The sequence below is a fragment of the Enhydra lutris genome, unplaced genomic scaffold (assembly GCF_002288905.1).
Source record: "Enhydra lutris kenyoni isolate GAN:26980312 unplaced genomic scaffold, ASM228890v2 scaffoldscaffold18, whole genome shotgun sequence".
NCBI classification, from domain to species: Eukaryota; Metazoa; Chordata; class Mammalia; order Carnivora; family Mustelidae; genus Enhydra; species Enhydra lutris.
In genome coordinates this window covers 21396389-21424127 of record NW_019154102.1, presented here as the reverse complement: position 1 = coordinate 21424127, position 27739 = coordinate 21396389, and the positions used below count along the sequence as shown (strand labels likewise).

At 50.2% G+C, this 27739-nt stretch overlaps 1 protein-coding gene across 1 annotated transcript; it reads right to left on the bottom strand.

Moving 5' to 3' along the window:
* Positions 1-152: 152 nt before the first annotated feature.
* LOC111148053 (ventral anterior homeobox 2) lies at positions 153-27455 on the bottom strand. The gene is made up of 3 exons (XM_022504426.1): positions 27218-27455; positions 9761-9948; positions 153-654 (listed from the first exon to the last, which is right to left on the bottom strand). Exons 1-3 carry the CDS (start codon positions 27453-27455, stop codon positions 211-213), a joined length of 870 nt encoding a protein of 289 aa, XP_022360134.1. The 3' UTR covers positions 153-210.
* Between the last annotated feature and the right edge of the window lie 284 nt (positions 27456-27739).

The following is a 27739-nucleotide window of genomic DNA, read 5'->3' as shown; positions in this document are numbered from 1 at the left end:
CCGTGAGAGGCACACACACGCACACTGCACTCACACGCACAAGCTGCAGGACCAAGGCATTCCGGTGGACAGTCTCTGAGCTGCGGTGCTGGCGGGGCCGGACGCTTGCTGCCCCCGCGCTCTGGGAGCCGGCCTCCCGCAAGCCCACGGGGCAGGACAGGCAGGGACAGTGACGTGCTTGGGGACTCAGTGTCACAGGGTGGCGGAGGCTTAAACATTGGCTTTCTTGCCACCTCCAGGGCTGCCTCCTCTCTTTTCCAGCCGGCTGTAGGGCTCGAAGGCTGAGGAGCTGAGTTCATAGCAGGCGGGCAGGTCCAGGAGAGGAGCCAAGGAAAAGCAGAGCGCTGGTGGAGGGGGTGGCCGTGGCGGGGACGCCGAAGCCGAGGCCGAGGTCAATGGGTTGAGGCACGGGGAGGAGTTCCTGGGGTCACCCGGTGAGGTGGCCCTGTGGCCGGCAGGTGGGCCCAGTGGGCCAGGGGTCAGCGCCAGGAGGCTTGGGGCCCTGGGCACGGACAATAGCCGACCCTGCTCCAGCAGCCACAGGATGTTGGAGGTGGCAAAGGCCGAGGAGGCCGAGGAGGACGCCCGCTTCTCCAGGTCTCTGCTCTGGTCTTTCTTCTGTTTGGTGCGGCGGTTCTGGAACCAGACCTTCACCTTGGGGCACAGGGTGGGAAGGGGTGCCAGAAAGGGAGAGGGGACAGGTGAAGCAAAGAGGGGATAGGTGGGAGGAGAGAAGGAGAGGGAGGACGTGGAGGGCAAGGGAGTGGGAAGTGGGGGAGCAAGGGTGGAGCGAAAGGGGGGAGAAGAGCATTCAGAATGTCACTGAGGTCTTTCCACACCAGCCTGCTCAGGGTGAACCAGTAAGGGACCCACCCTCCAGATCATGGACATGGGGTGTGATCTAGAAGGTGGACACAGACTCCCAGTAGGCAGCATCTGTGGGCTCACAGAGCGCTCACCTTATAGGGAGGGGCATGGCCCGAGAAGGGGCCCAGGGAAGCATGGGATCCCAGGCAGGGACCAGCTGCCAAGTGTGTGGACCATCCCACTGCTCCTGGTCTCGACCCCCACACTGCCTCTGAAGGGAGCTTTCTGTCCCTTCTGTGTGAACCTTTCAGCAGACATCACCCCCATCATGCTCTATAAAGGCCCCCAGGCTTCCTAACGCGACACCAGGTGTGACAGCATACAGAAGGCTGCCAAGGGGGCTTCCAAGGGCCACACACTCAAACCTGGGGACAAAGAGGTGCCAAGTCCTCCACATCTAAGTGCAGCCACCAAAAAAAGGGCAGAGAGAGCCCCTTTCCCCAGGTCTAGGAGAGGAGGCAGGAATAGCCTCTCCCACCACCCAGCACCTGGTGCTCTGAGCCCCATTCTAGTCTGTAGAAGAAACTGGAGGCTGGGAGCGAAGCTCAGTGGTCAGCCCTCATGGTGCCAGGATTTCCTTCCCACTATGAGGAGAGGGTGTTCCCCTCACGGAGGGCGAGGAGCATGGAAGAATCATTTGTAGGGACTGGAAGGACCTGAGAGAAGAGTCTGACACTCCTCCCCCAGCCGGAACGCTTGTCAACCCAGCACGACTGCGCCCAGATTTGTGGCCCAGGAGTGCAGAGGCTGTGCTTGCTTCTGGCCTGGAAGTTTCAGGAGGCTGGCAGCTGGCTGGGGCAGTGTGGGCCCACAGGACAAGGTGGGGGGCCACAGAGGGGAGGGCACAAGAGAAAAAGGATGGGATGGCCTTGCTGGTGGACTCCAGCTTTGCGAGGGTTTAAGGGAGGCCAGCCACTCCTGTGGCTCCGGGGAAGGAGCCCAGAGGCAAGAAAGAGGAGGCAGGAGTGGGAGGGCTGGCTGGGTGAGGATGAGGGCCCAGTGGAGGCCCCCTGGGGCGATGCCTAGAGACCCCATTTCCTCTAGCGCCCCCAATGGTGAGTCAGACCTGTTCTGAGTCGGGAAGGGGAGGAAGAGGAGATCTGAAATAGACAGGAGTCTGGTGTTTTAAATTGGACTGGATTGAGTTTCAATGATAGAAATAACCAGAGGTTATGGGATGTACTTGAGATTGAGGGCTTCCTTCTTTCATTCATTCATTCACTCAATCATTCATTCAGTGGCTATGTACTGAGTGCCTACTACCTGCTGGGCGGTGCCCTCGATGTGGGGGGCGGGGAATGAGCAGGGATGAAAGCAGAGCAAATCCTTGGTGTGGAGGGGACAGCACCGAGGGAGAGCCGGAGACGAAGAAGGGCAAATGAAAACAGCGTGACTGTCAGGGGGCGTGAAGGGCTTTGGGCAGTGTCCCTCAAATTATTCATGCTGAGGAACCGCCTTAAAGTTTCCAGTCTGTTGTGGACCAATGTTTTTGTCAAATACAATTAAAATGAATTACATTTACTCTACCTTTGTGCACCTAACTCGTCCTGGACAGGGAACAGTTTGCGGGGGACACCAGACCTGAGAACCGCACTTGGAGACACTGGTTTGGGAAAAGGCTGCAGGATGGAGGGGGAGAGGGAGGGGAGGGGACTAGCTCATTACTTAGTGGGTGGCAAACACAGCCTCTCTGAAGAGGTGACGTGTGAAGGAGATAGCAATAAGGGAAGGTCAAGGGCATTCGACTAAGTATGGCTGAAGGAAGCCACTGGAAAGAAAACCTTCCTGAGTTTGTCGCTCCCTGGAACTCCAGGAAAGGGTCCCTCCAGACCCTTGGGGAAGTGGCTCTTGTAGGACCGAGGTACCACCCCAAGAATGCCCCAGTTCAGTTTCTCATCTCAAAATGGGGACAAAAATACCTGGGCTGTTGCAGGGATCAGATAAGGAAGTCCATGTAGACGGCTCTGCATGGTGTCTGGCCTACCCGGAATGTGAGCTCCTGGCTCTGAACTAGGGGGAGAGGACAGACCCAGAAGTCAGGATTCCTGTCCTGGGGAAGCTGAGGGTCCAGGGGGAGGGTGGTACTGACCCACTCCTGGCAGCAAAGGGAGTGGCAGTAACAAGAATGTGATCCGTGAGGAATGACAAAGCTTGGGTGGGTTGGGGGGCGAGCAGGGAGAGGGACATGTGGGCTGGCCCCAGGTCTAGAAGTCTCTTGGGGAAGAGGGAAGGGGGGGCAGGGGCTGGGGTCTGGCATGCCCATTTCTTGGGCCCTTATGGGCCACATCAGGGGCTGTCAATCCCTGAGATTACCTGGAGTCATTTTCTAGCAAAGCCGGATGCCCATGCCTCATCCCAGCTCAGAATCTCTACAGGGTAAGGCCTAGGCATCCATATTTTTAAAAACTTTCTGGATGTGATTCTGATGTATGAACTGGGGTAGAAGATGCTGGAGCTGCAAAGGTGGGGGCGAGGCACCAGGCCCGTCTACTTCCTATCATCAGTCCCACAGCCCCTAAAGGGCCAATTTGTAAGGCTCAGCAAACAAGTAAGAGACAGGCTCATAGCCTCTGGGCTCGTCCCTCCCTTTCCTCAAGGAAGCTTTCAATTCCACCACCAGGGCCACCCTCTCAGGGTTAAATCTGGGTACAGGTCCTTTATGGCCCAATTCGATGACATACTGGATGGGCCTGGATCCTGTGCAGAAGCATACTTCCTGACGCTGGCCTCCCCTTGCTTTCTTGGTGCCCTGCTGTGTCTCCCTGCAGGCTGCCATCCTGCCTCCTCCTTCTCCTGCTTCCCCTGGAACTCAGGGAATGCTTGGGGCCCTCTTACCCGCAAGGGACCACACGGTGAGTCAGTAAGTCAGTAAGTCGGTGAGTGGCACACGAGGGGAGGGGCGTGGTTTCTAGCCGGCTGCCAGGACTGGGGAGGTGTTTTCTGGGAGATCATCTGTCCCCCTTTCTGGGCTCATGGTTGGCTTTAAACCCCAAGCCTCACTGTGGATTTGGAAATGGCATTGATCTTTAAGAGGCTGCCTCCTGGGGTGCCTGGCTGGCTCAGTGGGTTAAAGCTCTGCCTTTGGCTCAGGTCATGATCTCAGGGTCCTAGGATTTAGCCCCACATCAGGTCTCTGCTCAGTGGGGAGTCTGCTTCCCCCTCTCTCTCTGCCTGCCTCTCTGCCTACTTGTGATCTCTTGTCTGTCAAATAAATAAATAAATAAATCTTAAAAAAAGAAAAAAGAAGAGGCTGCTTCCTGTGACTGTGAGCCCAAACCTATTAACAGTACTTGCGTATCTGCGACGGCCCTGGTTTTTGTAACCTGGAAAGTACCCCCTACTCTGCGGTTCCGGATGAAGTCATCTGGGGCAGAGGTGATGGGTATGGGGCTGAGGTAACTGTCGAGGAGCCAGAGCTGCTCTTATCCGAGCTAAGGGATGACCAAGTCAGTATTGGGACGTGGCCCTTTGTCTTCAGCCTCCAGCCTGTCTGAGGCCCTGGCCTTGAAGAAGTCCCCCAGGTCAGCCGAGTGACAAGGGTCCTGGAGCCAGCCTCCCACTTTCCTTTTCTCCACAGCCATGTCTTCTTTTCTTGTTTCCAGCTCTGCCTCTAGTCATTCATTCATACAACACATAAACAGCAAGCATCCAGCCCATGTCAGCATTGCCAGGTGCTGAGGAAACAGGAATACCTAAAACTCACCCACTTAGCTCTCAGACACCAGTAGCAGGGAAAATGGACAGGTCGGTAAGAGTTACAAGACAGTAGATGTTTTGGTAGAAGTAGCAAACAAGACAGTGAAGATCTTGGGGTCAGACAGACCTGGATTCAACTCCGGCCCCTCCTTGATTAGTGAGAATGGCATGGGGCAAGTTACTTAAACTCTCTGGTCCTCAGTTTCCTTATCTGTAAAATGGGATTGTAAGAATGCTTCCTCATAGGTTTGCTGGGATAACTCAATGAGCTAATACTAGTGGATTCAGTAAAGTGTCTGGCAGACGCTGAAGTCTTTCCAGCAGTGTGGTACCACATCAGTTGAAAAATACAGAGGTTGTTCGGTCTTCCCTAGAAATTCTGACTTGGAACCTGTGGGCTGAGCATGGAATCTGAGCCAGGAATCTGCATTTTAATGAGAACCTCAGGGGTTCTCCACAAAGGTGGTCTGCAGACCACACTTTGAGAAACACTGGTTTAACTAAGCACCATATGTTCTCCTTGAAATGAAGCATGGGGACGAGGTGTATCAGGGGGTTTCTAAACACAGTGAGAACTGGGCTAAGTGGGACCACCCTAGTTCTCTGATGTGGGGAAGAGCACATGCCGCTCTGGGGAGCTGGGGAGAGGTGATTCTGATGGTTCCAAGAAATAGCTCTTTCTGAGACCCCCACCTGCTCTCCAACCTTCAGGGTCTCGGCAAGGCCAGGGCCAGAGGTCAGTTGTGTCCTGCCTGGTTCATTGTCCCTACATCTGAAGAATGCCTCAGCCTGCAGAACTCTGTAGGCGGTGGGGAGGGAAGACTTCACTGTTCTGCCCACCAGGTCCTATAAGGGGGCTCTCATTAAAAGTGCAGACAACTTACCTGGCATATAGAGATTAAGGAGGAGATAGGGAATGAGAATGGGCCCTGAGTAAGCCCATGCTCTCTCTGCCTGAATTAGGACCCTCCTGATAACCAGGAAGAGGGAAAAGATGCTGGTTGGCAGGAGGAAGAGAAGTGGACAGAGGCAGTCACTTAGAGAGCAGTTGGGGGCATAGTTGGGAGCTCCAGAGGGCAGGGCTGTACTTGGCATTGAAGCCCTCGGGTCCAAAATGACCTTCAGTTTCCACTCTCTACTAGGCCTGCTACACCATGGTTCCTGTTCTTGGATTTCCACAAGACTGTGCCTCCTGTTTCATCCCTTAGAAGTCCATCTATCATTTGAGCACACTTGAAGGAGTCTCTTATCCTTTCCCCCAGAAGAACCCAGACCAAGACCGTTAGGTAAATCAGAGAAACATCAACCCCCTGAGAAAACTCAGACATATCTTCCTGACATTTCCACTTGGATCTCAGACTGAATTGATCCAAAACAAAACTCTAGATTCTTCTCCCACTGTCCTGCTCCTCCCCGGCTTTCTCAACTTGTCCATGTGGGATGTGGCATATGTGACCATTTTTCCACATACATCTGTTCCAGTCCCAACCACTTCTCTCTCCCTTGCCCAGTGCACATAATTCATGATGGGCAAGTCCTAACAGGCTCTATCTCCAAATCAGAGTACGTCTCAGATCAGTTCACTTCTCTCCTTCACCATCACCCAGAGCTTGATAAAACATGGCAGTGGCCCCACCTTGCCCTCTCATCCACATTCTCCAGATGTCAGGGTGATCTCTGTAAAATGCCAGTCCTCTCTTCAACACCTCACTGTGGCCTCTAAACACTATCTGCTCTGCCCTACCTACCTTCCCTATTACCCTCCAACTCCAGCCACACTGGTCTTCTGACACTTCCAGAACATTCTATACTAGTTCCAGGTCTTGCCAGTTTACTCTGAGTCTTGACTCCTCTTCTTCTGGCTCTTCCTCTGGCTGTCTCCTTTCTGTCATTCACACCTCAGCCCATCTCCTCAAAAAAGCTTTCCCTGATGACCCTAAGGAAAGATTTCTAGTCTCTATTTTATTATGTTTTATCTGCCTCATAGCACTCATCACTCTTTAAATGCTATCTGTCAGGGCGTCTGGGTGGCTCAGTGGGTTAAAGTCTCTGTCTATGGTTTGGGTCATGATCCCAGAGTCCTGGGATCAAGCCCCGCATCGGGCGCTCTGCTCAGCAGGGAGTCTGCTTCCCTTCCTCTCTTTCTGCATTCCTCTCTGCCTACTTGTGATCTCTGTCTATCAAATAAATAAATAAAATCTTTTAATAAATAAATAAATAAATAAATAAATAAATGCTATCTGTCTTTCTCTGCAGAATGGAAGCTGCTATGAGGCTAGGTGCCTGGTCCGTTTTGCTCTGGGCTACGTTTCCAGTGCCGAGAACAGTACCTGTATGTAGTAAGTATTTAGTAATATTTTTGAACAGAGGTATGGGTGAATAGATGGAGAATTCCACTGAATTTTAGCTATATAACCTAGAGCAAGTTACTAACCTCTCTGAGTTTCCTGAAATGGGGATAGTACTACCCATAAAGCCATCTTTTTGTAAAGATTAGTTGAACTAATGAATGTATGTGCCTACTTGATTTTTATTTTTCTTCAAGACTTTTTTTCTTAAGTAGGCTCCACGCTGGGCTTGAACTCATGACCCTGAGATCAAGACCTGAGATGAGATCAAGAGTTGATGCTAACCAAATTACCCACCCAAGTGCCCCTAAAATATTTTATTTTTAAGTAATCTCTATATCCAGTGTGGGCCTTGAACTTATGACCCCGAGATCAAGAGTCGCATTCTCCACTGAGCCAACCATGTTCCCCAAATATGCCTGCCTTAAACTTTGAACATGTTATTTAATTTCTTTGTGCCTCAGTTCCCCTCTGCTTAAAGCCGAAATAATAAAGGCCTCTTCTGGTATTTAAAAAGTGTACATATTTGACCTTTGTCCCTGGTTCTAGATAGGGAGCCCCTAAAACACTTGGAATTCCTTGAGTGATAGGAGTGTCTTTTATCATTGATAACGGGTCCCTTTAAGTCACATCTGAGATTATGCTAACAAGGTGACTCAGGGTAGGCCCTGCACAGTTTCAGGTGGCAGCACTGGTCCCAGAAAGACACCCCCCACCCATGATTAAAGGTTTGGAGTCCCCACCCCTGCCCTCCAGGAAGGGGAGGGGGCTGGGTTATAAAGACTCTTGAACAGTAAGGATTCTGAGAGCTTCTGGGTTGATAAGCATGTGGGAGTCTTGGGGTCTGGCACACCCAGAAACTGTACAGAATCTCCTCGAACACCCCCACCCCAACAGCTTGCTCTATGGATCTCTTTTGGCTGTCTCTCTCCCCTGCCCCAAACTGGGCTATTTTTGAGTTCTATCCTTTACAATAAGCCTGTATATGAAAGTAAAATGTTTTCCTGAGTTCTGCCAGCCATTCCAACACACCGCCAAACCCGAGGAAGGAGATGTGGGAACCCCCAATTTTCCAGCTGGCCAGTCAGAAGTACAGGTGGCCCAGACTTGCACCTGGCACCAGATGGGAGACTGTCCTGTGGGACTGAGCCTTACGTGGTGGCGTCGGTGCTCACTGCAGGAGTCTGCATCAGAACTGAATTGACTAGTTTGACACCCAGTTGGTGGGAGACAATGGGAGAACTGGTTGCTCTTGGTGTTGGGAAACACTACACACTGGGCGTCAGAAGTACAATCTGAAGAAAAACCTCCCTCCCCTCCCACAAGGTCGTGGTGAGGACGACAGGAGTTAGGACACCTCGAGTACTCAGAGCCTGGTACAGAGGTCCCGGTAAAGGTCAGCTGTGCCTTACAGGACCTACAAGGCCTGGGGCTGGGGAAAAGAAAGGAGGGGAGTAAGCAAGAGTCAGTAAGTTGAGGATTCCGGGGGGGGGGGGGGGGGGTCTCTGTTTGCCCAGCTGTGTGCTGAGCTCCCCAAAGAGATCTGAAAAGGAGATGTGGCTTTCAAACACATTCTTGTCCCACGGAAGTGTATGCTAGCTAGTGTCCAGCACACCCACACACACACACACACACACACACACACACACACACGCTACATGCCATATGGAAGGATCTCTCAGGTGGAGGTCTTATGGAAGTCTTCCTGGAAGAGGAGGGGTTTGGCCTCAACCATCAAGGGCAGGTACACTATGGTGTCTAGGGGGCCGAGCAGGGGAAGGACGAGGACGGAGGAGGAGCAAAGTTTCCAGGTATAGTGTGCGGGCAAAGTGAGGCCAGGCAGAGGGCAGTTAGGATAGGGAGGGGCAGGTACGGAGGGGTGACTCTCTGCCTCATTTCGCTCCAGGAGCTCTGGCCTGGCGCAGCCACTGCAGCCCTCTGTCTGGAAGAGCCTGGCTTGCCAGCCTCTGTACTGAGCATAGCTGGGGCGAGGGTCCCTGTTGCCCGGGGCCATCGGCCGGGTGGTTCGGGGCTCTGCGACTGGCAGCTGCAAGAAAACAGGTCCAGGTGGAGATGGCCCAGGCTCGCAGGAAAGCAGCCACCCCTGACTTAACTGCACTGGGTTGCTGGGAGGCCTTGGTGAATTACTCTATGCAGAGCCCACAGAGCAGCTCCTGGGCACAGCAGGTCCTCAGTGGTATTATTACCATTATTGTTATCATGCATCTGTTACAGCTTGAAATGCCTCCATTCACACAGAATGCACGCTGACTCTACAAAAGGTTTTCCTTCGGGTCAAGCTTATTATTGTTAAAATGCTAAGCCCTTCCTGGGTGAAGGGGGTGTTCAGACTCCTTCTCTCCAGCAAGAACTTCTGAGGCACAGTGGGATAAAGGGTGGGTATGTATGGAGGGGGGCAGGGGGATGGCCCAGAATTGGGGGAATAAGTCCCCAACTCAGTTCTTTGATGTTTCTTCTCTTCCTGGAATCTTTGCTCCTGGCAAGCCAACCCCTCCCCCTCCTTTCCTGCAAGGTCCCTCTGGCACCAACACCCCCTGATTCACTCCCTGCATCCTGGACCCCCCTCCTTCCTATTTCTCTGGCTCCTTCTCATATCCCACCCCAAAGTGGCAGATGCATTCAGAAGGCCCCCTGTGGGCCTACACCAGCGTTCTCTTGTTCCCACTGTATTTACTGCTCTGGTTTACCTCTAACTCTCAGCTTTTCCCTGTTACATGTCCGAAGTCCTCCCAAGCTGGGTCTCCCAGTAGCAGCCCACAAGGCCTCACACCCCACAAAGTCCCCAGGCTGCAGGCCGGGGGTGGAGCGGCCTGGCCCTGCCGGCTTACCTGGGTCTCGGAGAGGTTCAGCTGGCGGGCCAGCTCAGTGCGCTCCCGGCCCACCACATACTGGCAGCGCTGGAACTCCATTTCCAGGCGGTATAGCTGCTCGGCCGTGAAGGACGTGCGGGTCCGCTTGGGCCGGTCCAGGTCCAGGCCCTTAGGCAGGACAATCTCCCGGATGGTCCCCTTGGCATCTGCAGGGGCCATGAAAAGAGGCCAGTTAGCTCACTAGGTAAGGAGTTAGGCCACCAACAATCATCTTCACAAGAGGCAGTGTGATCTAATGGGGAGCTCTTCCGCCTGGGTCTGGCTCTGTGGTGTCTGACAAGTGGCTTACCCTCTCTGGGCTGAGCTGCCTTCATCATCCAACGTAGTATGTTGAATCTATTGGGCAAATATATGTGAACGGGCCTCATTACAAATTTCAAGTCCTCTACCATAGTCTGAGCAGAAAGGATTCACTCTGACTCAGCCAGGATTCTGTTCCTTCGGCAGAGCAGAAGGACAAATGGACAGAGATATACCAAGTCCTCAAGTGCAGAGGAAAGGTTGGGTTAGAACCGGGCCTGATCACTCAGGTAAGGCTTACTGGAGGAGGCATCCAGGGCCAGGTCCTGAGCCCTGTGCTGGCATGTGCATGCATAGGGGAACACTCAGTCCACAGACCCTCCTGGGGTCCATGAAGAAGCTAGCCAGTGTGGGGTGCGGGGCAGCCTAGGAAGCTGGGATTCCCAGGAAAGAGCCGAAGGACCACCGCCACCACATCAAGCTGCTGCAGTGCCTTCCAGGGATGAGATTTCTACCACTCCCCTTGTACCTAGTTCTGAGCAACAGGACTACCCTCCTGGGTCCTAAACCAATGCCATCTGTGCACAGGGTCTCCAATATTTTGAAGCCTCCTCAAGAGTGGCTGAAATCCCTGCAGCCTACGTTCACTAGATATTCCCACTCAAAGAACTGAGAAACAACAACTAAATGTGCAGCAAAAGTAAAATATGAATTGGAAGGGGGGCTTGCCTATATATACCTCAGCTTTAATTATAGGGGCAGAGACGATCTATGTTCTCCCTCTAGAAGCATATGTCGGGGCTGCTCATGTTTTAGGCGTATTAAAAGCAGACACCTCTGCCATGTTTGCTCTGGGCCAGGCACTGTTCTACGCACCCAAACCCTCCCAATGTCTCAGTGGAGCTGAACTATTTATTAGTCCCATTTTACAGATAGGGAAGTGGAGGAACACATTTTAAGTAACTTAGCTGAGGCCGCACGGACACTATTCCATCAGCTGTATAAATAGCCTCACTTTACCTTATGAAGACCATCTTTTGGTAATGCATAATGATTCAGTGGATAGGTTATAATGAAGAGAATTCTCTGGTCTTGGGTACAGAAAAAGAAAAAAAAAAAACTTTGGTCAGGGGTACAGGAAAGGACCTGAGTTTGGGATGTGCTGTCTGGCAGGGGACTCCTGTGAGCCTCACCACTCTGGATTCTGCTTCTAGAATCTCTGCCCTAGAGGGTAAATCTGACCCACTCCCCCCGGATCCTCCACTGTATGATCTAGGAGACTGGCTCTTCCTGGTACTTTCTACATTCTGAAAAGGTGGGGAGGTAGTATTTGTGACCCCGTTGACTGGGTCCCCTTTGTTCAAGTCCTGTTATTTCCAATTACGAGACCTGTCTCAGAACTCCGTCACGACACCCAAGTAACTCCATCTCCAAAGGCCTTGATTTTATTAAAAGTGTTTTGGGGGGTGTAGACTGGAGGAAGGGTGGTGGCTGTCATATGTGGTGCTGGCAGCTTCACGTCTCCTCAGTGAGCCTCTGGAGACCACCTGAGCCTGTGTTCCTGACCACTGGGGTCAAATCACACATGTCCCCTGTCCTTTCCTTCTTGTAGAAGAACCAAGACAAGCATTCCTGCCTCAGGGAACAGACAAAGTCAGCTCTTCCTCTCAGGGTCAGGGAAGGCAGGAATCGTATAGGCACCTTGCCCGCCAGATACCAAAACGGGCCATAAAAATAAGCATAGGAAAAGATACCCAACATCGCAAGCCGGTAGGGAAAGGCAAGTTAAAATCACAAGAGATACAAATTAGAATAGCTAAAATAAAAAATACTGAGAGTGTCAAGGCTGGGAGGATGCAGAGAAACTCAATCTCTCAGGCACTGCCAGTGGGAACATACCTGGTACAGCCATGCTGGAAAATGACCTGGAACTTTCTTAAAGGGTTGAATATATATTACCATAAAACCCAGTGACCACACTCCTGGGTACTTATCCTAGAGAAACAAAATCTTAGGTTCATGGCAAAACCCATACATGAATTTCACAGCTGCTTTATTTGTAATAACCACCCCCATGGAAACATGCCACTGAATGTCCCTCAGCAGGTGAGTGGTTAAGCAAACAGGGGTACAGCTAGTCCATGGGATATCAACTCAGCCAACCAGGCACCCCTTGATAATGTTTTATAGATATGCAAAATGTCACTTTTGGGAGAAGGGGCACCTGGATGGCTCAGGCGTTAAGTGTCTGCCTTGGGCTCAGGTCATGATCCCAGGGTCCTGGGATCAAGCCCCGCATCAGGCTCCCTGCTCAGCAGGAAGCCTGCTTCTCCCTCTCTGCCGCTCCCCTTGCTTGTGTTTCCTCTCTCACTGTGTCTCTCTCTGTCAAATAAATAAAATCTTTAAAAAAAGATATAAAACTAGAGCTGTAAAGGAAAGACAAAGGATATAGCCGACTATATTAAAGCTAATACCTTTTGTAGGACAAAAGCACAAATTTTACCAAGATAAAATATTTTTTAAAAATTGAAGAAAAAGGGGCGCCTGGGTGGCTCAGTGGGTTAAAGCCTCTGCCTTCGGCTCAGGTCATGATCCCAGGGTCCTGGGATCGAGCCCCACATCGGGCTCTCTGCTCTGCAGGGAGCCTGCTTCCTCCTCTCTCTCTCTCTGCCTGCCTCTCTGCCTGCTTGTGATCTCTGTCTGTCAAATAAATAAATAAAATCTTTAAAAAAAATTGAAGAAAAAAACTTTTTAAAAAGGTAAAGAAATTATCTATAATGCAATAATAAACGATTTTTTTAAATTTTTTTTTAAAGATTTTATTTATTTGTCAGAGAGAGAGAGTACACACAAGCAGGCAGAGAGGCAGGCAGAGAGAGAGGAGGAAGCAGGCTCCCTGCCGAGCAAGGAGCCCGATGCGGGACTCGATCCCAGGACCCCAGGATCACGACCTGAGCCCAAGGCAGTGGCTTAACCCACTGAGCCACCCAGGCGTCCCAATAAACGATTTTTTAAAAAAGCAAATAGTCTAGACTGAAAAATGGTCAAATAATTTATCTGGGCCATTTAGAGAAAAAGATGCCAAATGACCAATAAACATAAGAAAAATGAGCACAGCTTCACAGAAATCAGGATGCTGCAAATTCACCCGATGGAAAATCATTTGCCTCCCGTAGGACTGGAAGGACATTAATGAATGGTTAATAAATCAATGATGAACTGTAGGAGGTGCCACACTCCCATTTAACGTTGGTAGGACTGTAAACTGTCACCACCTTTTAAGGCTGCATAAGACACACGTAACTTTTGCCCTAGCATTTTATTTTAGTAAGTATTTATCCAGAAAAGCATACATTCAAGTGCTCCAAAGTATATGTAAGGATGTTTGCTACAGCTTTGTTCAAAATTTTGAAAATCTGAAAGCAACCTCAAGGTTCCCCACAAGGGAAATGACTGAACAAATGATGGTAATTCATACTACAAAATAGAGTGCAGCGATTTAAAAGAAGGACAAAGTATTTACATGAACTGACATTAAGTGAAACAAAGTTACAGAATAACATATGCAGTAATATCCCACTTAAGTAAACGAAACACATATTCATATCCAACCATTTGATACATATTTAATGAGCACCTACTATGTACCAAATACTATTCCAGGGTCTGGAGATACAGAAATGAGCAAAAGAAACAAGGTCCTTGTTTCCTTAGACCTTGTACTGTGGACAGAGAAAAACAATAAACTTTAAAAATGAGTATGTATGTAATGACAAATGCTGGGATGACAATAAAACATAGATAAGAGGATATTGCTGACCCTCTCCAAATTACCAAAACCCAATAACCATAGTGTGTATGTGCGTGTGTGTGTGTGTGTGTAGTTGCTACTTTAGCTATAACAGAGAAGGCTACTCATCAAAGTTAAGTTAATGGATAAATTATTAATGTTGTTCACCAGTGTTTCCAACCCCTCCCCAGCACATGGTAGGGTTGCACTAATTTTCTACACTTTGAAATTAGATACAACTATGTGACTGAATTTAGCCAAAAAGAAAAGAAAAGGTCACCTTCTGGTGGACACTTTATTTTATTATTTTTTTTTTTATTTTAAAGATTTTATTTATTTATTTGTCAGAGAGAGAGAGGGAGAGAGAGCAAGCACAGGCAGACAGAATGGCAGGCAGAGGCAGAGGGAGAAGCAGGCTCCCCGATGAGCAAGGAGCCCGATGTGGGAGTCGATCCCAGGACGCTGGGATCATGACCTGAGCCGAAGGCAGCTGCTTAACCAACTGAGCCACCCAGGCGTCCCTGGTGGACATTTTAAAAACTGGTTCATAATCTGCCATGGCCCTTCCCTCTCACTGGGATGGTCCTGGAAATAGGAGTCAAGATGGCCGGTCATCAGCCTGGATCTCTGAGTACCAAACTGAGCCTGAGCCTACTTGTGATGCACTTATCATGAGAGTGATAAGTGTTTTATTCAAACTCTAAGATTTGGGGTTGTCTTAGAGGCAAAACCTAGCCCCCTGGACACAGCCCCCTTCCCTGAATTTTCCCTTTTCTGGGTGGAGTTTGGGGGAAGCACCCAGAAAGAGGGACAGCTTTAATTCCAGGGCCTCCTTGTGGGTAGGGACTTGTTAGGATGAAAATGCACCCCTGAGGCTTGCTGCCTTTCTGGTCTCCTCAAAGAGGCGTGAGTCCTAGGGGGATGGGAGAGGGTGATCCTGTCCAAGGGAGACTTTGCCTTGGGGGAGGTGGTCATCTCTGACTAATAATGGCTAGCCAATGCCCCTGACCTCTAGGACCAAATATTACCCACTCCTGGTCCCTCTCCCAGTAGATGCCCACAGAGCCCTTCCTGATTTCAACCCCCAGCACCCAGGTAGTTCTTTTGCATGATGAGCTGGTAATGTGCCGATTTTAAAGTGTGACAAGGTCCTTCCTGCCTTAATCTACAAGGTGATTATTATAAAAATTCCTTATGGAAAATTCATCTTCGAGTTTATTGGGAAAATTAAAAATGGAAGAATAGTGAGGAAACAATGTGAAAGAATGAGGTGAAAATGCTTGCTTTACCCGCCCCCCCAGTAGAACATATTACAAATCTACAGCAACTAAAATGGTATGATGCCCACACAAGAATCTGGAAGCAAATCCATGCATATATGAGGATTTTTACAAAGAAGACATTTCAGGGATGCCTGGGTGGCTTAGTTGTTAAACGCCTGCCTTTGGCTCAGGTCATGATCCCAGGGCCTGGGCGAGCCCAGCATTGGGCTCCCTACTCAGCAGGAAGCCTGCTTCTCCCTCTCCCTCTGCCTCTGCTTGTGTTTCCTCTCTCACTGTCTCTCTTTCTGTCAAATAAATAAAATCTTAAAAAAAAAAAAGAAGAAGACATTTCAGATTAGAGGGAGGAAAGATAAGATTATTAAAGACCTGGCTTTTAGGGTGCCTGGGTGGCTCAGTGAGTTAAGCCTCTGCCTTTGGTTTGGGTCATGGTCTCGGGGTTCTGGGATTGAGCCCCATATGTGGACTCTCTGCTCAGCGGGGAGTCTGCTTCCCCCTCTATGCCTACTTGTGATCTCTCTCTCTGTCAAATAAATAAACAAAATCTTAAAAAAAAAAAAAAAAGACCTGGCTTTTGGACAATTAGCTCATTATTTGGAATAAAGTAATTCATCTCATACTGTGTGCAAAAATAAACACAAGATAGATGAAAATCTTCATATAAAAATAAGCTCTAAAAATTGAAGAAAAATACAATTTTTTAAAAGGAAAATAAAGGACAGATTTGAGTACCCAGAAATTAAAGCTTTTGCAGGACAAGACATTTAAAAGACGAAAAACAGATTAGGAGAAAATATTCATAATACCTGCATAGCAGAGTCCTAATGTATGGTACAAACAGCTTCTAGAGACTGAGGAGTAAAGTCTAGCGGTAGGAAACTGAGCAAATTTTATGAAAGGTTTATTCAGAGAAGAAGAAATCCAAGTGCCTAATAACTTTGAAAAAATACTCAACCTCAGAGGGAATCAGAGAAAACAGAAGTTAGAACAGCAAATGAGATACAGTTTTTTCTTTTTCCAGACGCCATATTTTATCTATCAGCTTGGGGGAAATGTGCTGGCAAAAATGAGGGAAATATAGGCCCGTTCAAGCTCCGTTTTTATAAGAATATTTGTAGAGGGGAGCCTGGGTGGCTCAGTGGGTTAAAGCCTCTGCCTTCGGCTCAGGTCATGATCTCAGGGTCCTGGGATCGAGCCCCCGCATCGGGCTCTCTGCTCAGCGGGGGGCCTGCTTCCTCCTCTCTCTCTCTCTCTGCCTACCTGCGATCTCTATCTGTCAAACAAATAAATAAAATCTTTAAAAAAAAAAAGAATATTTGTAGAGTGCAATTTCACAATACCTAGCTAAATTAAAAACTGCAATAATTCCACTGTCCTAGAAATTTGATAGAGGTTTCTATGCCAGAGAAATATTGATACACTTTGATAAAGACAGACTCACTGGGGCATGGTTTTTAAGAGAAAAAATAAAGGAGGGGCGCCTGGGTGGCTCGGTGGGTTAAAGCCTCTGCCTTCGGCTCAGGTCATGATCTCAGGGTCCTGGGATCGAGCCCCTCATCGGACTCTCTGCTCCGCAGGGAGCCTGCTTCCTCCGCTCTCTGCCGCCTCTCTGCCTACTTGTGATCTCTGTCTGTCAAATAAATAAATAAAATCTTTTAAAATAAATAAATAAATAAAGGAAAAGGTTCAATGTTTATCAGTAGAAATATTGTTAACAAAATCACAATATTAGTCATGCCTTTGGCTTTTATGCAGACATTAACAAGAATGAGGTACATCCCCATATACCAGTCTGGATGGATGCCCCTTACATGCTACTTTACAAAAACAGCAAGTATGTACAAACCTATTTTTACAAAGAGCAAAAAGTAAGACTACACTCTGTGTGTGTGTGTGTGTGTGTTTATGCTTGTTCCTACATAGGCTCAAGTCTGCAGGATAAACACCTCTCTTCTGTTCGCTGTTCAGGATCGGAAGCTGGTCAGGGAGGAAAAATTTTCCCTAATCTTACCTTGCGTACATTTTTGTTTGGTTTGTTGCAAAGACTATTGTAACAAAATTGAGTTTTATCTTCGGTTCGACAAGAACTTTCTAAAAGAACTAAATGACCCAAGAGAAAGGACCATTAGATATGATTACAATTTAAATTTGAGTTCAGAAAAAAAAAAAACAAAACCTCACAGAAAATTTTTTAAAAAGGAAAAGATTTGGGTGTATTTGCAACACATGTCACAGGAAAAGGGATTATTTCTTTAGTAGAAAAATAGCGTTCACAACTATAAGAAAATAATAAACACAGAAATAGCTAAGCACATGAATAAAAAATTCACAGAAGAGGAAATTAAAATGAGGACTAAGTATATGAATACATGCTTAACTCACTAGTAATTAAAAATGCTAATAAAAATACTTTTTTTCTACTTGATAAAACTTCACTCTAAGACTCAGTATACCTGGGTTGGAAGAATGAGGAAAATGGCACATTTATACACAATTGCTGGGAGTATAAATTTTTGGTATGAATTTTGGAAATACTTATCACAATTTAAATATGATACATGTGAAATAATGCTTATTATGTTAAACATTTTATTATGAGAAATTTCAAACATACACAAAATTGGAGAGAATAGTAAAGCTCTGATGTACCTATTCCCCAAATGCAACGATTATAAATTCATAAGCAATCCTGTTTCTTCTCTGTCCTCATAATTTTAAGCAAATCTCAGACATCATATCATTTCATCCAGAAATATTTCTCTGTGTATCTCTAAGAAAGACTTCCTTTCAAAAAACAACCACAGTACTACTGTCACAACCAAAAACATTACCTATCATTCCTTAACATAAAAAAGTCCTACACATTTCCACATTTTTCAGATTGTCTCATGAATGGGACTTTAAAAAAAAAAATCATCTGTCCAAATTAGGATACAAAGATGCTCACTGACGCATTGTGTGTAGTAGTGGAAAAGTAGAACCAACCTAACTATCCATCAATAGGGGACTGGCTAAATTAATTATATCTGAAGAATGGAATATCATGCAGCTGTTACAAAGAACAAGACAGTTCTAGACAGCAAGATGTCTACAAATGTTTATAAAATGGAAAAAATTTTGCAAAAACAATTCCTACTCTTGTAATATATCACTTACATCTTTATATTTTTCAATTAGTAGAGAAAATTTGAGAGGTGATATCCTGGGAGTATACATGCTTTATTGGGGAAAAATGAAGAAGTTTCCACTTATACATGACCTAGCAAAACAGCATGGTTGGTTTTATCATTGGAAGGTTATTTTATCCATCAGAAAATAAAAGACATCAGAAGGAAATTATAAACTTAAAAAAAACCTACAACACATATTGAAAGCAATGAGCTACTATCCTTAATGCTGAGTTTCTACCCATCAGCACAGAAAGGAATATCTGAAAATTAAAAGTGGCCAAAAGAAACGAGTTAATAGATAACACCGGAAGAAATATACTGGTCAGTAAATATGAAAAGATAGATTCACTAATAATAAATGAAATAAAAATTAGAATGCCAATGAGGCACTACTTAACACCTATACCATTGACAAAGGTAAAAAAGACGCGTAATACCCAATATGGGCAGAGGGAAAAGATGAGGATATAAACTACAAAGAACAAGATGACAATATGAGGGTATAAATTGCAAAGAACAATTAGTATCTATCAAAATATACAATACAAACTGTGGTGGCAAGATTTGGCAATAGAGGGGCGCCTGGGTGGCTCAGTGGGTTAAACCTCTGCCTTTGGCTCAGGTCACATCTCAGAGTCCTGGGATGAAGCCTAGCATTGGGCACTCTGCTCAGCCGGGAGCCTGCTTCCCCACCCCCCACCACCCCGCCCGCCTCTCTGCCTACTTGTGATCTGTCTCTCTGTCAAATAAAGAAAACAAAATCTTTTTTAAAAAAAGATTTGGAGATGGAAGCACTTTCAGGCATTGTTGCTGGAGCTGGAGCTTGGGTGGGGGTGGGTGGGGAGTGGGGTGGTATACCACAGACGGAAGGCAATTTGGCATTATCTTCCAAATTACAAACACACCCAGTAATCTGCCTTTAGGAACTTCCCTAGACACATATCTACACACGTAGAAATGACCGAGAACCAGTTTATTTATTGCAGCATTGTATATAATAGCAACATATGAGGACAAAGCTATATGCCTACCAATAGGACATGGGTTATGCAACATACATTATGGCCCACCCAGTCCATATAAATGGAATATTATGCATCTGGGAAAAAACTGACGAGAAATTCCTCACATCTCAAAATATGGGTAAGTGAAAAATAGCAAGGTGCTGAAAAATATGGAAATGTCACCATATGGGTATAAATAAATAAATAAATAAATAAATGCAAGAAAAAATAAAATAGGGGCCCTGACTTGCATAAGCATGAAATGGTTTTGGAAGGATAAATGAGAAAGTAAAAATCGCTGTCTTAGAGCCGGGTGGGAACGGGAAGACGGAGGGCGGGGATGGGAGAGATTGTTCCCGGCGTCCGTAACACACCGCCACCACGTTGTGAAGTTCCGAATCACAGGAGTTAGTTACTCTTTTGGAATGAAACAAAAACACGTTTTTAAAAATTGTGCTGTGCGTAAACTTTTTTTTTTTTTTTTGGTGCTGCAGTCCCACTGCCAGGAATTTATCTCACGGAAATACTCAAGGGCGCAAAGCCTCGCGCCCTGGGAGTTTATTGCACGGTGTTTCTGTTGGGGAAAAACAACTGGAACATCCCTTCAGCCGTTGGGAGAAGTCGGGCTTTCCCCAGCCAGAGGGATCCTTCTGGTTCCGTCACGGGACGGCGCGAAATGGTTGACCCGAAAAGATGACCCCTGCGGATTAAATGTGTTTAAAAAGGTAAGTTGCCAAACAGCTTCTGTAAGACGATTCCGCTTTTTCAACGTTTGTTTGGAGAGTGGAAGAATCTGGAAGGACGCACCTGTAACTGCGAACTGTGGGCTATCTGGGGGAGCCTTCAGCTGCTCCAGGCTTTGTTTTGTTTACGCGGAGTCCCTATTGCTTTTTGAAATGCAATCCTCCGCGGGCCCTTCTCCGTGTGAGTGTGGCCCTGGAGCCCGGCCCGGGCTGCCCGCAGCCCCACGTGCCGCCGCGCTGGGCGGCAGCAGGAGCGAAACCCGCCCCACACGCCGGCTTTGGTCACCCAGAGATGTGCAGCTCCAGCGGCTGGCTGGAGGCCTGTGAACTGAGCGCGGAGGGGGTGGGGGGGGCGCGGATTTACTTAGGTATTGCTTTCTCACCCCCGGCTGGCTTTGCGCGCCGAGTCTCGCACTAACAGCCGCAGAGAAGCGGGAGACTCACTACCGACCTCACGGTCCTGAGCCTGGCACGACCCCCTGCTCCGGCAGGGACCGGACTCTCTAGCACCCCCCCCCCCCCCCCCCCGCACCGGCCCTGGAGACCCAGCGAGGAGTCAAAGAAACATATTAGAGGTGTTCCACGTTTTATATTTCGGTGGTTCGCAAAGTAGAGGGCTGCACAAAATTCTAAAAATATGGCATTGGTAATTTTTTTTTTTTGGCATTGGTAATTTTATGTTTTAACAATTATTCTGGGTTCTGGCACCATCATGGTTTCATAAAAGAAACGGTATTGTAACGTCAAAAAAATGAGGACCTCGTCTCAGAATGAACGTTGCTCCCGGGGACGGGCGTTGCAGTCTTCTACCTAGAGAAATAGGCGACGTTGACTGCTTTTTTGTCTCCTTTCATTCACTACACAAATACTGTGTATTGTGTGCTAAGAACACATCCGGGAGGATGGTGGATTTGGACGGCGCGGTGACCTCTTCCGTGGTCCTCGCGCAGGGTCAGGTCCCCGGATCCCAGCACCTGCCTCCCTGGAATTTCGCTCAGGCCTCGCTTCCCCGCCACCTCTAGGGTGGGCGGGTCAGGAACCCCGCACTTCCCAGTGTCTGAGACAGTCTCGTGTTTGGGAAGCTGAGCGCTAGCACCTGGGTCTGGCATTAGTAGGTATTCACTGATGTTTGTGAAAAAAATCAACAAGTGAAAGGCAAGACCGCAGGAGAACCTGGGAGAGATATGGTTCGAGGGGCCTTTGCGGGGCCCCAGCTAGCACCTAAGAGCCGACCCAGTCCCATCCCCACCCACCCCTGCGCTCCAGGCCCTGGCTTTCTCACCTCTGCCCACTCTACTGCTTTGTAGACCACATCCCGTCCTGGCGCTGTCCTGTCTTGCCCTTTTTGCATTGTTCGAGGCCACCCTGGCATCCTCAGGCCCTCCAACCTCCCTCCTGGATGGGTGGGGGAGACTACCCAGCTCTCAGGGATTCCGAGGCAGGCCCACCCTGCCTCGGTGTCCTCGATCAGAGTTTCTCAAATTGGGGTAGGGAACTGGTGGGGGTGGGGCGAATACACACCGTGTAACCCCGACGGCTTAACAAGGAGTGAGGTCAATCTTTATTTTCTTTTTTAAGATTTATTTCTTTTTAGAGAGAGCACTGCAGAGGGAGGGCGGGAGGAGGAGGAGAGGGAGTGGGAGACAAGAGTTTCCAGCAGACTGCACTGAGCCGGGAACCCAAAACACGGCTCAGTCTCGTGACCCTAAGATGAGGACCTGAGCAGAAAACAAAAATGGGATGCTTAACCAACTGCCTTACCCAGGCGCCCCAGGCCAATCTTTATTTTATATTAAGCAAACAGGAAATAGAAGTATAATTAATATGCTTCCTGTGCCCCCCCCATGCAAATCAAAGAGATATAGGGAGGGAGCTCAGGGCCACTATAGCCCCAGGCTCAATCCAAGGTAATTGAGGAAATGGCCTAGAGCCAACAGGACCCATAAAGGCTCCCTCTCCCTATAGATGGTGCACAACGGGCCAATGTCCCCAACGAGAGCCAACCCTCTACCTATACCAGCCCAAGGACACACCCCCCCCCCCACAGTCCCCTCCCTCCCCTCCGGTGCAAGTACTCGCTCAACTGTCCCAGGCTCCTTGCTCTGCAGGGTGAAGGGGTGGAGGTGGGAGATGGAGGTGCGGAGGGTAGGGGAGCACCTAGAAGCTCTAACCCTGCAGGTGTGTGTATGTGTGTGTGTTTGCACGTGGGTGTGGCACACACCCAGGCGATGTGGCAGTGGGTCCACGGGCACTAGAGCCCAATCTACCACCCAGAACAACAAAAACAGCACAAAACACAAGGAGCCTGGCAGAGTTCCCTAAAAATGCAAACTGCACGCAAAACACATCAATGAGAGGACACATTCGGTTGCTGAGACTGCTTCTGTGTGTGTGTTGGGGGAGGCGGCATGTGTGTAAAGGGGAAAATAAAGACTAAAAGGATAGCACCTGCTCTAGACCCTTGAGGAGAATGAGGGTCCTTCTGCCAAAACAAACAAAGCAAAAGGAAAAACGTAACAAACATAGAACAAAAACAATCCCAAGGAAAGAAAAAAAAAACAACAAACCTAATACAACTAAAAATTACATATAAAACCAACATTCCAAAGTGCAGGCCCTGTATGAACCATTAAACCTTTCGACTGCTGCCTGGGGCCTGGGCCTGGGTAATCGCGCGTATTCACACACTCTGACTGAGGCCAGGGGCCTGAGGTCCACCAATGGCCCAAGAGCTGGGACTCACAATCCCGTGCTCATTTACATACAACAATCTGCCCCACCTTCTCTGTTGTCCAAATGCCCACTGGGCAAGTGGGCAGGTGTGCCTTGTGGAGCTGCTGCGACGTGTAGGGTGAGGCCTGCAAGGTCAGGGCTGAGCCAGTGTACATCCGGTGGCTTTTGTAAATCCAAGCAGAAAGCGAGCAGATTCGAAGGGAAGCTGAGCCCAGATCTGACTGCAGGAGGGGGGAGTCTGTTCCCCGCCCCCCAGGCCGCTCTCAGCTCAAGCCCCAGAGGCCTTGGCCTCTTGCCCAGCGTCTTCGGATGAGTCTGGCAGCCAGGGCCTGCCTGGTGCAGGCCATCGTGCAGCCCGTTTAAGTGTTTGGAGGTTCCCCGTTCTGGAACACAGCAGCACTGCCCCAGATGGGTGGTGGGCACGGATTCCACTAAATTCAGTGCCTCCCTTCCCCACACCCACATCCACAGCGAGAACTGCTAGATGGTGCTGGAGGCCCTGTTCTTCCTGGGTTTTCTTACGTCCTTAGACCCCGGCCGCATCCATCAACCTCCCAGGTGAAAGCATTTCAGCAAGTGGGTGGTGGTGGGCGGGTCAGCTGTTCACTCAGTCATGGGGTCCCTAATTTTTTCCTGTCCTCCTGCCGCCAGAGGTGTGTAGAAATGAGGAGGGGGGTTCTCCACTTCTCACAGAAGGGGAGTGCTCTGGGGGGCAGCGTGATCCTGTTTCACCTGGGGCCAAGGTGCTTACATTGAGCTGAGGACAGAGGATGCAACCAGAATGGGGTGTTGGCACCCATTGGCCTAAGGGACCCCTTCAGGGGAGCAGGTAGCGGTGCTGACCATTATTCACAGAAGTCGGTGACACTAGCAGGCGACCCTGCCAGCTCTATCCAGAAGGGTTGTTGAATTTGCATCCAGATTAATCTGGGAACACTCAGGCACAACTGAGTGTGTGGGCGTGAACAGAGATTGTGAGGCTGCTGGAAGTTTCGGGTGAGAGTTGGTCCTCGTCTTCCAACTGCCGGTGTCCCAGGTCCAGCGAAAAGGCCATTACATCTGGTCCGCCCCGTGCGGTGAGAGCAGAGGCTGGGAGGCGGTCTGTCTGACTGCCTCCAGCTCATGGTTGGCGCGCCGTTTCCAAGTATAAAACAAAAGGATCCCCCATCCATGCTCCTCACCGACCAACGGGCTGTGCACACAGAGGTGTGTGGTGGCCTGCGGGGCTGTCTCATCTCGTAGGAGCCTGGCTGTGTACACAGGGGGGTGGTGGTGCGCGGACATGCCTGTTGTGCACACTCCCCTGTCATCTTTGTGGCCTTGTTTGTGTCCGTGTGTGGCTTGAGGCGGCCTCCATTTTGAGGTGGGGATGCAGCAAGGTGCGCCTCCCTGGCTCCCTAACCCGCATTTCGCCGAGGCAGCAGGGAACTTGAGCGATTGGTGGAGTGAGGGTTCTTGAAGGGGACTGGGGGAAGGCTACACCTCGTGGTCTGCAAGGTGGCACTAATCCTCCTTTCCACAGCTCTCAACCCCTTGGCTGCTCACCTCCCAACGCAGGCACAGCATTTTGCCAAGGCAAAAAGACACCAAGTCCCCGATAGCGGGGTTGAGCTGAGCTGGAGGAAGCTTCTGAGGAAGGAGGCCCATTCCCTGAGTGGTTTGTGGGTGACCTCAGAGCAACCCCCTTTCGCTCAACAGAATATTTTTGGAGATCCTGCTGGGCGTTTGCAATTTTATAGACATCACCTCTGATATTTAGCCCTGACTTTCAAGGTGACAGCTGTGGGTTTCTATGTACAATGAGGAAGATGAGGCACAGAGCGACAAAGAAACTGGCTTAAATTTAAAGGGCTCTAAGGCTGGTATTCCAACCCAACTTCGTTTAACTCCAGTACACACACTTTCCTTCTATCCCCCTGTGCCTTGGAACTCCCCTCAAGAGATCAGGACTGAAAGAAACAGAAAGAAGTGCTAAGACCCAGAGGAAGTGGGGTTCCTTCCCAGAACTATCACCCCATCAGCAACCTAATGGTCTGTGAAGGCAAACACCTCCCTTTCTACCATTTTATGATTTCCTCCAAGAGTACTTTGGGAGGTTATGTCCTGGGAGGTGAAGGGCAAAATGCGTTTGCTACTTAAAGCACACTGGAGGAACATTCATCCTGACGCCAGGCTTTTCATCCGTTAGAGCCTCTACCCTGAGCCCGGGTGGGGCCAGGAGGGACACAGGTGACCCTGGCTAGGGAGCAATTAGGGTTAAATGACACGCCAGGTATCTCAGGCCTGAAATAACCTTTTTTTCATTAAATGAGAAAGGGCAGAGGGATTTATGAGGACCTTATGTACCTTTTCTTTCTTTCTTTTTATATTATACCAATATAATGCATTACTGTATGTGCACACATGCATTTATAAAAACATATCTCCTGACAATGCACACAAGCTGTTCCACATACAGTCTGTGTGTGTTGGAGGGGTGTTCATCTCTGTCCCGCTGTGGATTGCTCCCAGCGTGGGTGGCCTCCATGCTACCACACTCCTACTTTCTATGAGTTTACAACTGGGAATTATTAAACTGGCCATCTGTACACAGAATTTATTTGTTCTACATGCAGAGTTAGTAGAGTGGAAGGGATGATAGGTGGCATAGAACTCGCGATGGTCTGGAACTCACAAATACCCACAGATAGTGTATGAGGTGGTGAGTGTCGCAGCCAGGGACTTGAGGGTCTTAATCTGGGAGGGTGGGCTTAAAGGGCTGATTTCTTCATTTCCGGAAGCCTTGCAGATTTTCTCAATGGAACTCCAAGCTGGCTGCTGATATCTTGTATTCAGGACATCCTACAGTCTATGAGAGGGATCCAACTTAATCCCAGGTGCCCCAAAGGTCCACACACCTGCTGGAATTGCTGCTGGGTGGGGACACCCCTCATACCCAGTCCTGTAACTGCCTCAGCCCGAGCCTTCCCTCAGAGCAGCGCTTAGTGCCCCATCTCTAGGGGACCACACCTGACACCAGGAGTGTTTTCAGAAGACCAGGGCTGTTGAGTCTGTGTACAAGACAGTCTATCAGTTGACTTTACACTGGGCTGCCTCCATGCTCAACACTAGCCCTGTCCCCAATTCCCAGAGCCACTCAAACCCAGCAGCTGTGGGAAGCTGTGCAAAACCAGGCCAAGGTGCCCCGGTCTGTGTGTGGGTGGCCTAGGTCAGATCAGACAAACTCGGGATCCTGGCGCTGGAGTGTCCTGGGGCCAGCAGCAAGATGGTTTCCCTTCCCCAGGACCTGATGGCCGGGGAAATCAGCTCTGGCCGGTGGCCTCGCAAAGCCTAGCCGCTTGCAAGAGGGCGCTCAGGAAGGAGAGGCAGTAAAAGGGCCGCGGGAGGAAGCCGGGCTAGGGAGTTGGAGGAGGCCTGGGGGGGAGCCTTTACAGGCGTGTGGCCTCTTCTGGGCTCTTGGTCTGCGGGTGCCCGCGCTCCGAGATGCTGGGGGAAACAGACCTCAGGCTCTGGCCGAGGCCTAGGGACAGGCTGACGGGGAGACCCCGGAATTCCCTTTCTCCTCCCATCTCTCTGGGCGAGGCCCCGATCCGGCGAAAGCTGAGCCTGCAGCTTCAGTGAGGCTCGCTTTAGGGGTCTGGGAAGTCTCGACCTCGAAGCGAGGAGGCCAGGAGGAGCCGGGTACTCGGGCGCAGTCCAGAAGCGCTTGTAGGGAAAGAGGGCTGGGGAGCGCTCGGCAGAGAGAAAAGGCCAGGAAAGAAGAGAGGAAGGCGAAGGGCTAAGGAGAAAGCGAGAGCCGCGAAAGGCCAGGCCGGGAGAAGGCCGCAGCGAGAGCCGGCTGGGCCCGGGCGCCGCGAGGAAGTGGGAGCCGAAAGAGCGAAGCCCAGGCGGGCAAGCGCCGCGCACCCCGCGCTCCGTGCCCGGGTGCCCTCTCCCGCGAGCAACCGGTGCGGTCTGCGTCGCTGGGAATGAGAAACCAGGTTGGCCAGGCGGCGAGGAAGCGCCTGGCCTTGGAGCGGAGCGCCGGCCTTTTCCTCCCGGGGTTCCGGACGCTGGTCCCTCCTTGTCGTGACCCCGCTGAGCGCTCGCGACGCTTTTCTCCGCACCCGCCGTTTGGGACGCGGGGCGGGGACCGGCTCTCGGCATCCCGCGTTCGCGCCTGTGCCCCCGCCACCGTCAGCGGCTGGGATGGGCCTAGGGTGAGCGGCCGGCCCGAGAGGCTGAGAAATGTAAGGCAGTGACACGGGGATCTCTTTGGTCCCGTTCGCCGCTTTGTCCCCTGCACTCAGCTCAACGTTCAGCACACAATAGACGCTCAGAATAATACTAGCTGAATGAATGAGTGAGTGATGACTGAATGGTTGAGTACATGAATTGGGAGGTGGAGGCAGCAGAAGAGCGGGGCGCGGGGGGGGCGGGAATCCGGTGACCCAGGACCGCGAGCTGTCCGCTTACCTCGCACCAGGATGCGGCGGCAGTGGTCTGCCTCACCGAGCCCTGGGTGGCCGTCGCTGTCCGCGCCGCTCTCCCTGGAGCCCGCGGGGCTAGAAGCAGAGGTCCCTGCAATTTCCCTGGGGTTCCGGCGGCCGGCATCAGTACCCGAGTCCTCCGCTCCGCCTCGGTCCCCGCCGCGGCCGCCGTGCGACTCCCGGCGTGCGGGACCGCGGTCGCGCTCGGCGCCCCCATCGCCCATGCCGGCCGCCACCGCCGCCTTCGCCACCGCCTGGCCAGCCTAAGCTACCCAAGCCGGCGGCTCCCCGCCCCTCGCGCCCCCGCGCCCCTCGAGCCCCCCGCCCTACTCCTCCTCCGGCCCCGCCCCTGCCCGGCTGCTCCACCCATCCCTGCTGATTGGGCAGGAGTCGGGGTTCTCCGACTCCCAGAGGATTCGGAGGCAGCTGCGCGGCGCGGGGGTGGGGAGGAAAGGAGGGGGTGGCGCACAACTCCACCCCTAGTCTAGCCCCACACCCAGCTTGGCAG

Coding starts and splice junctions, on each gene's coding strand:
- LOC111148053 (XM_022504426.1), bottom strand. CDS start 27,455: ATGGGCGATGGGGGCGCCGAGCGCGACCGCGGTCCCGCACGCCGGGAG. Junction 9,949..27,217: donor CCGCCGCATCCTGGTGCGAG/GTAAGCGGACAG, acceptor TGGCCCCTGCAG/ATGCCAAGGGGACCATCCGG. Junction 655..9,760: donor TGAACCTCTCCGAGACCCAG/GTAAGCCGGCAG, acceptor CTGTGCCCCAAG/GTGAAGGTCTGGTTCCAGAA.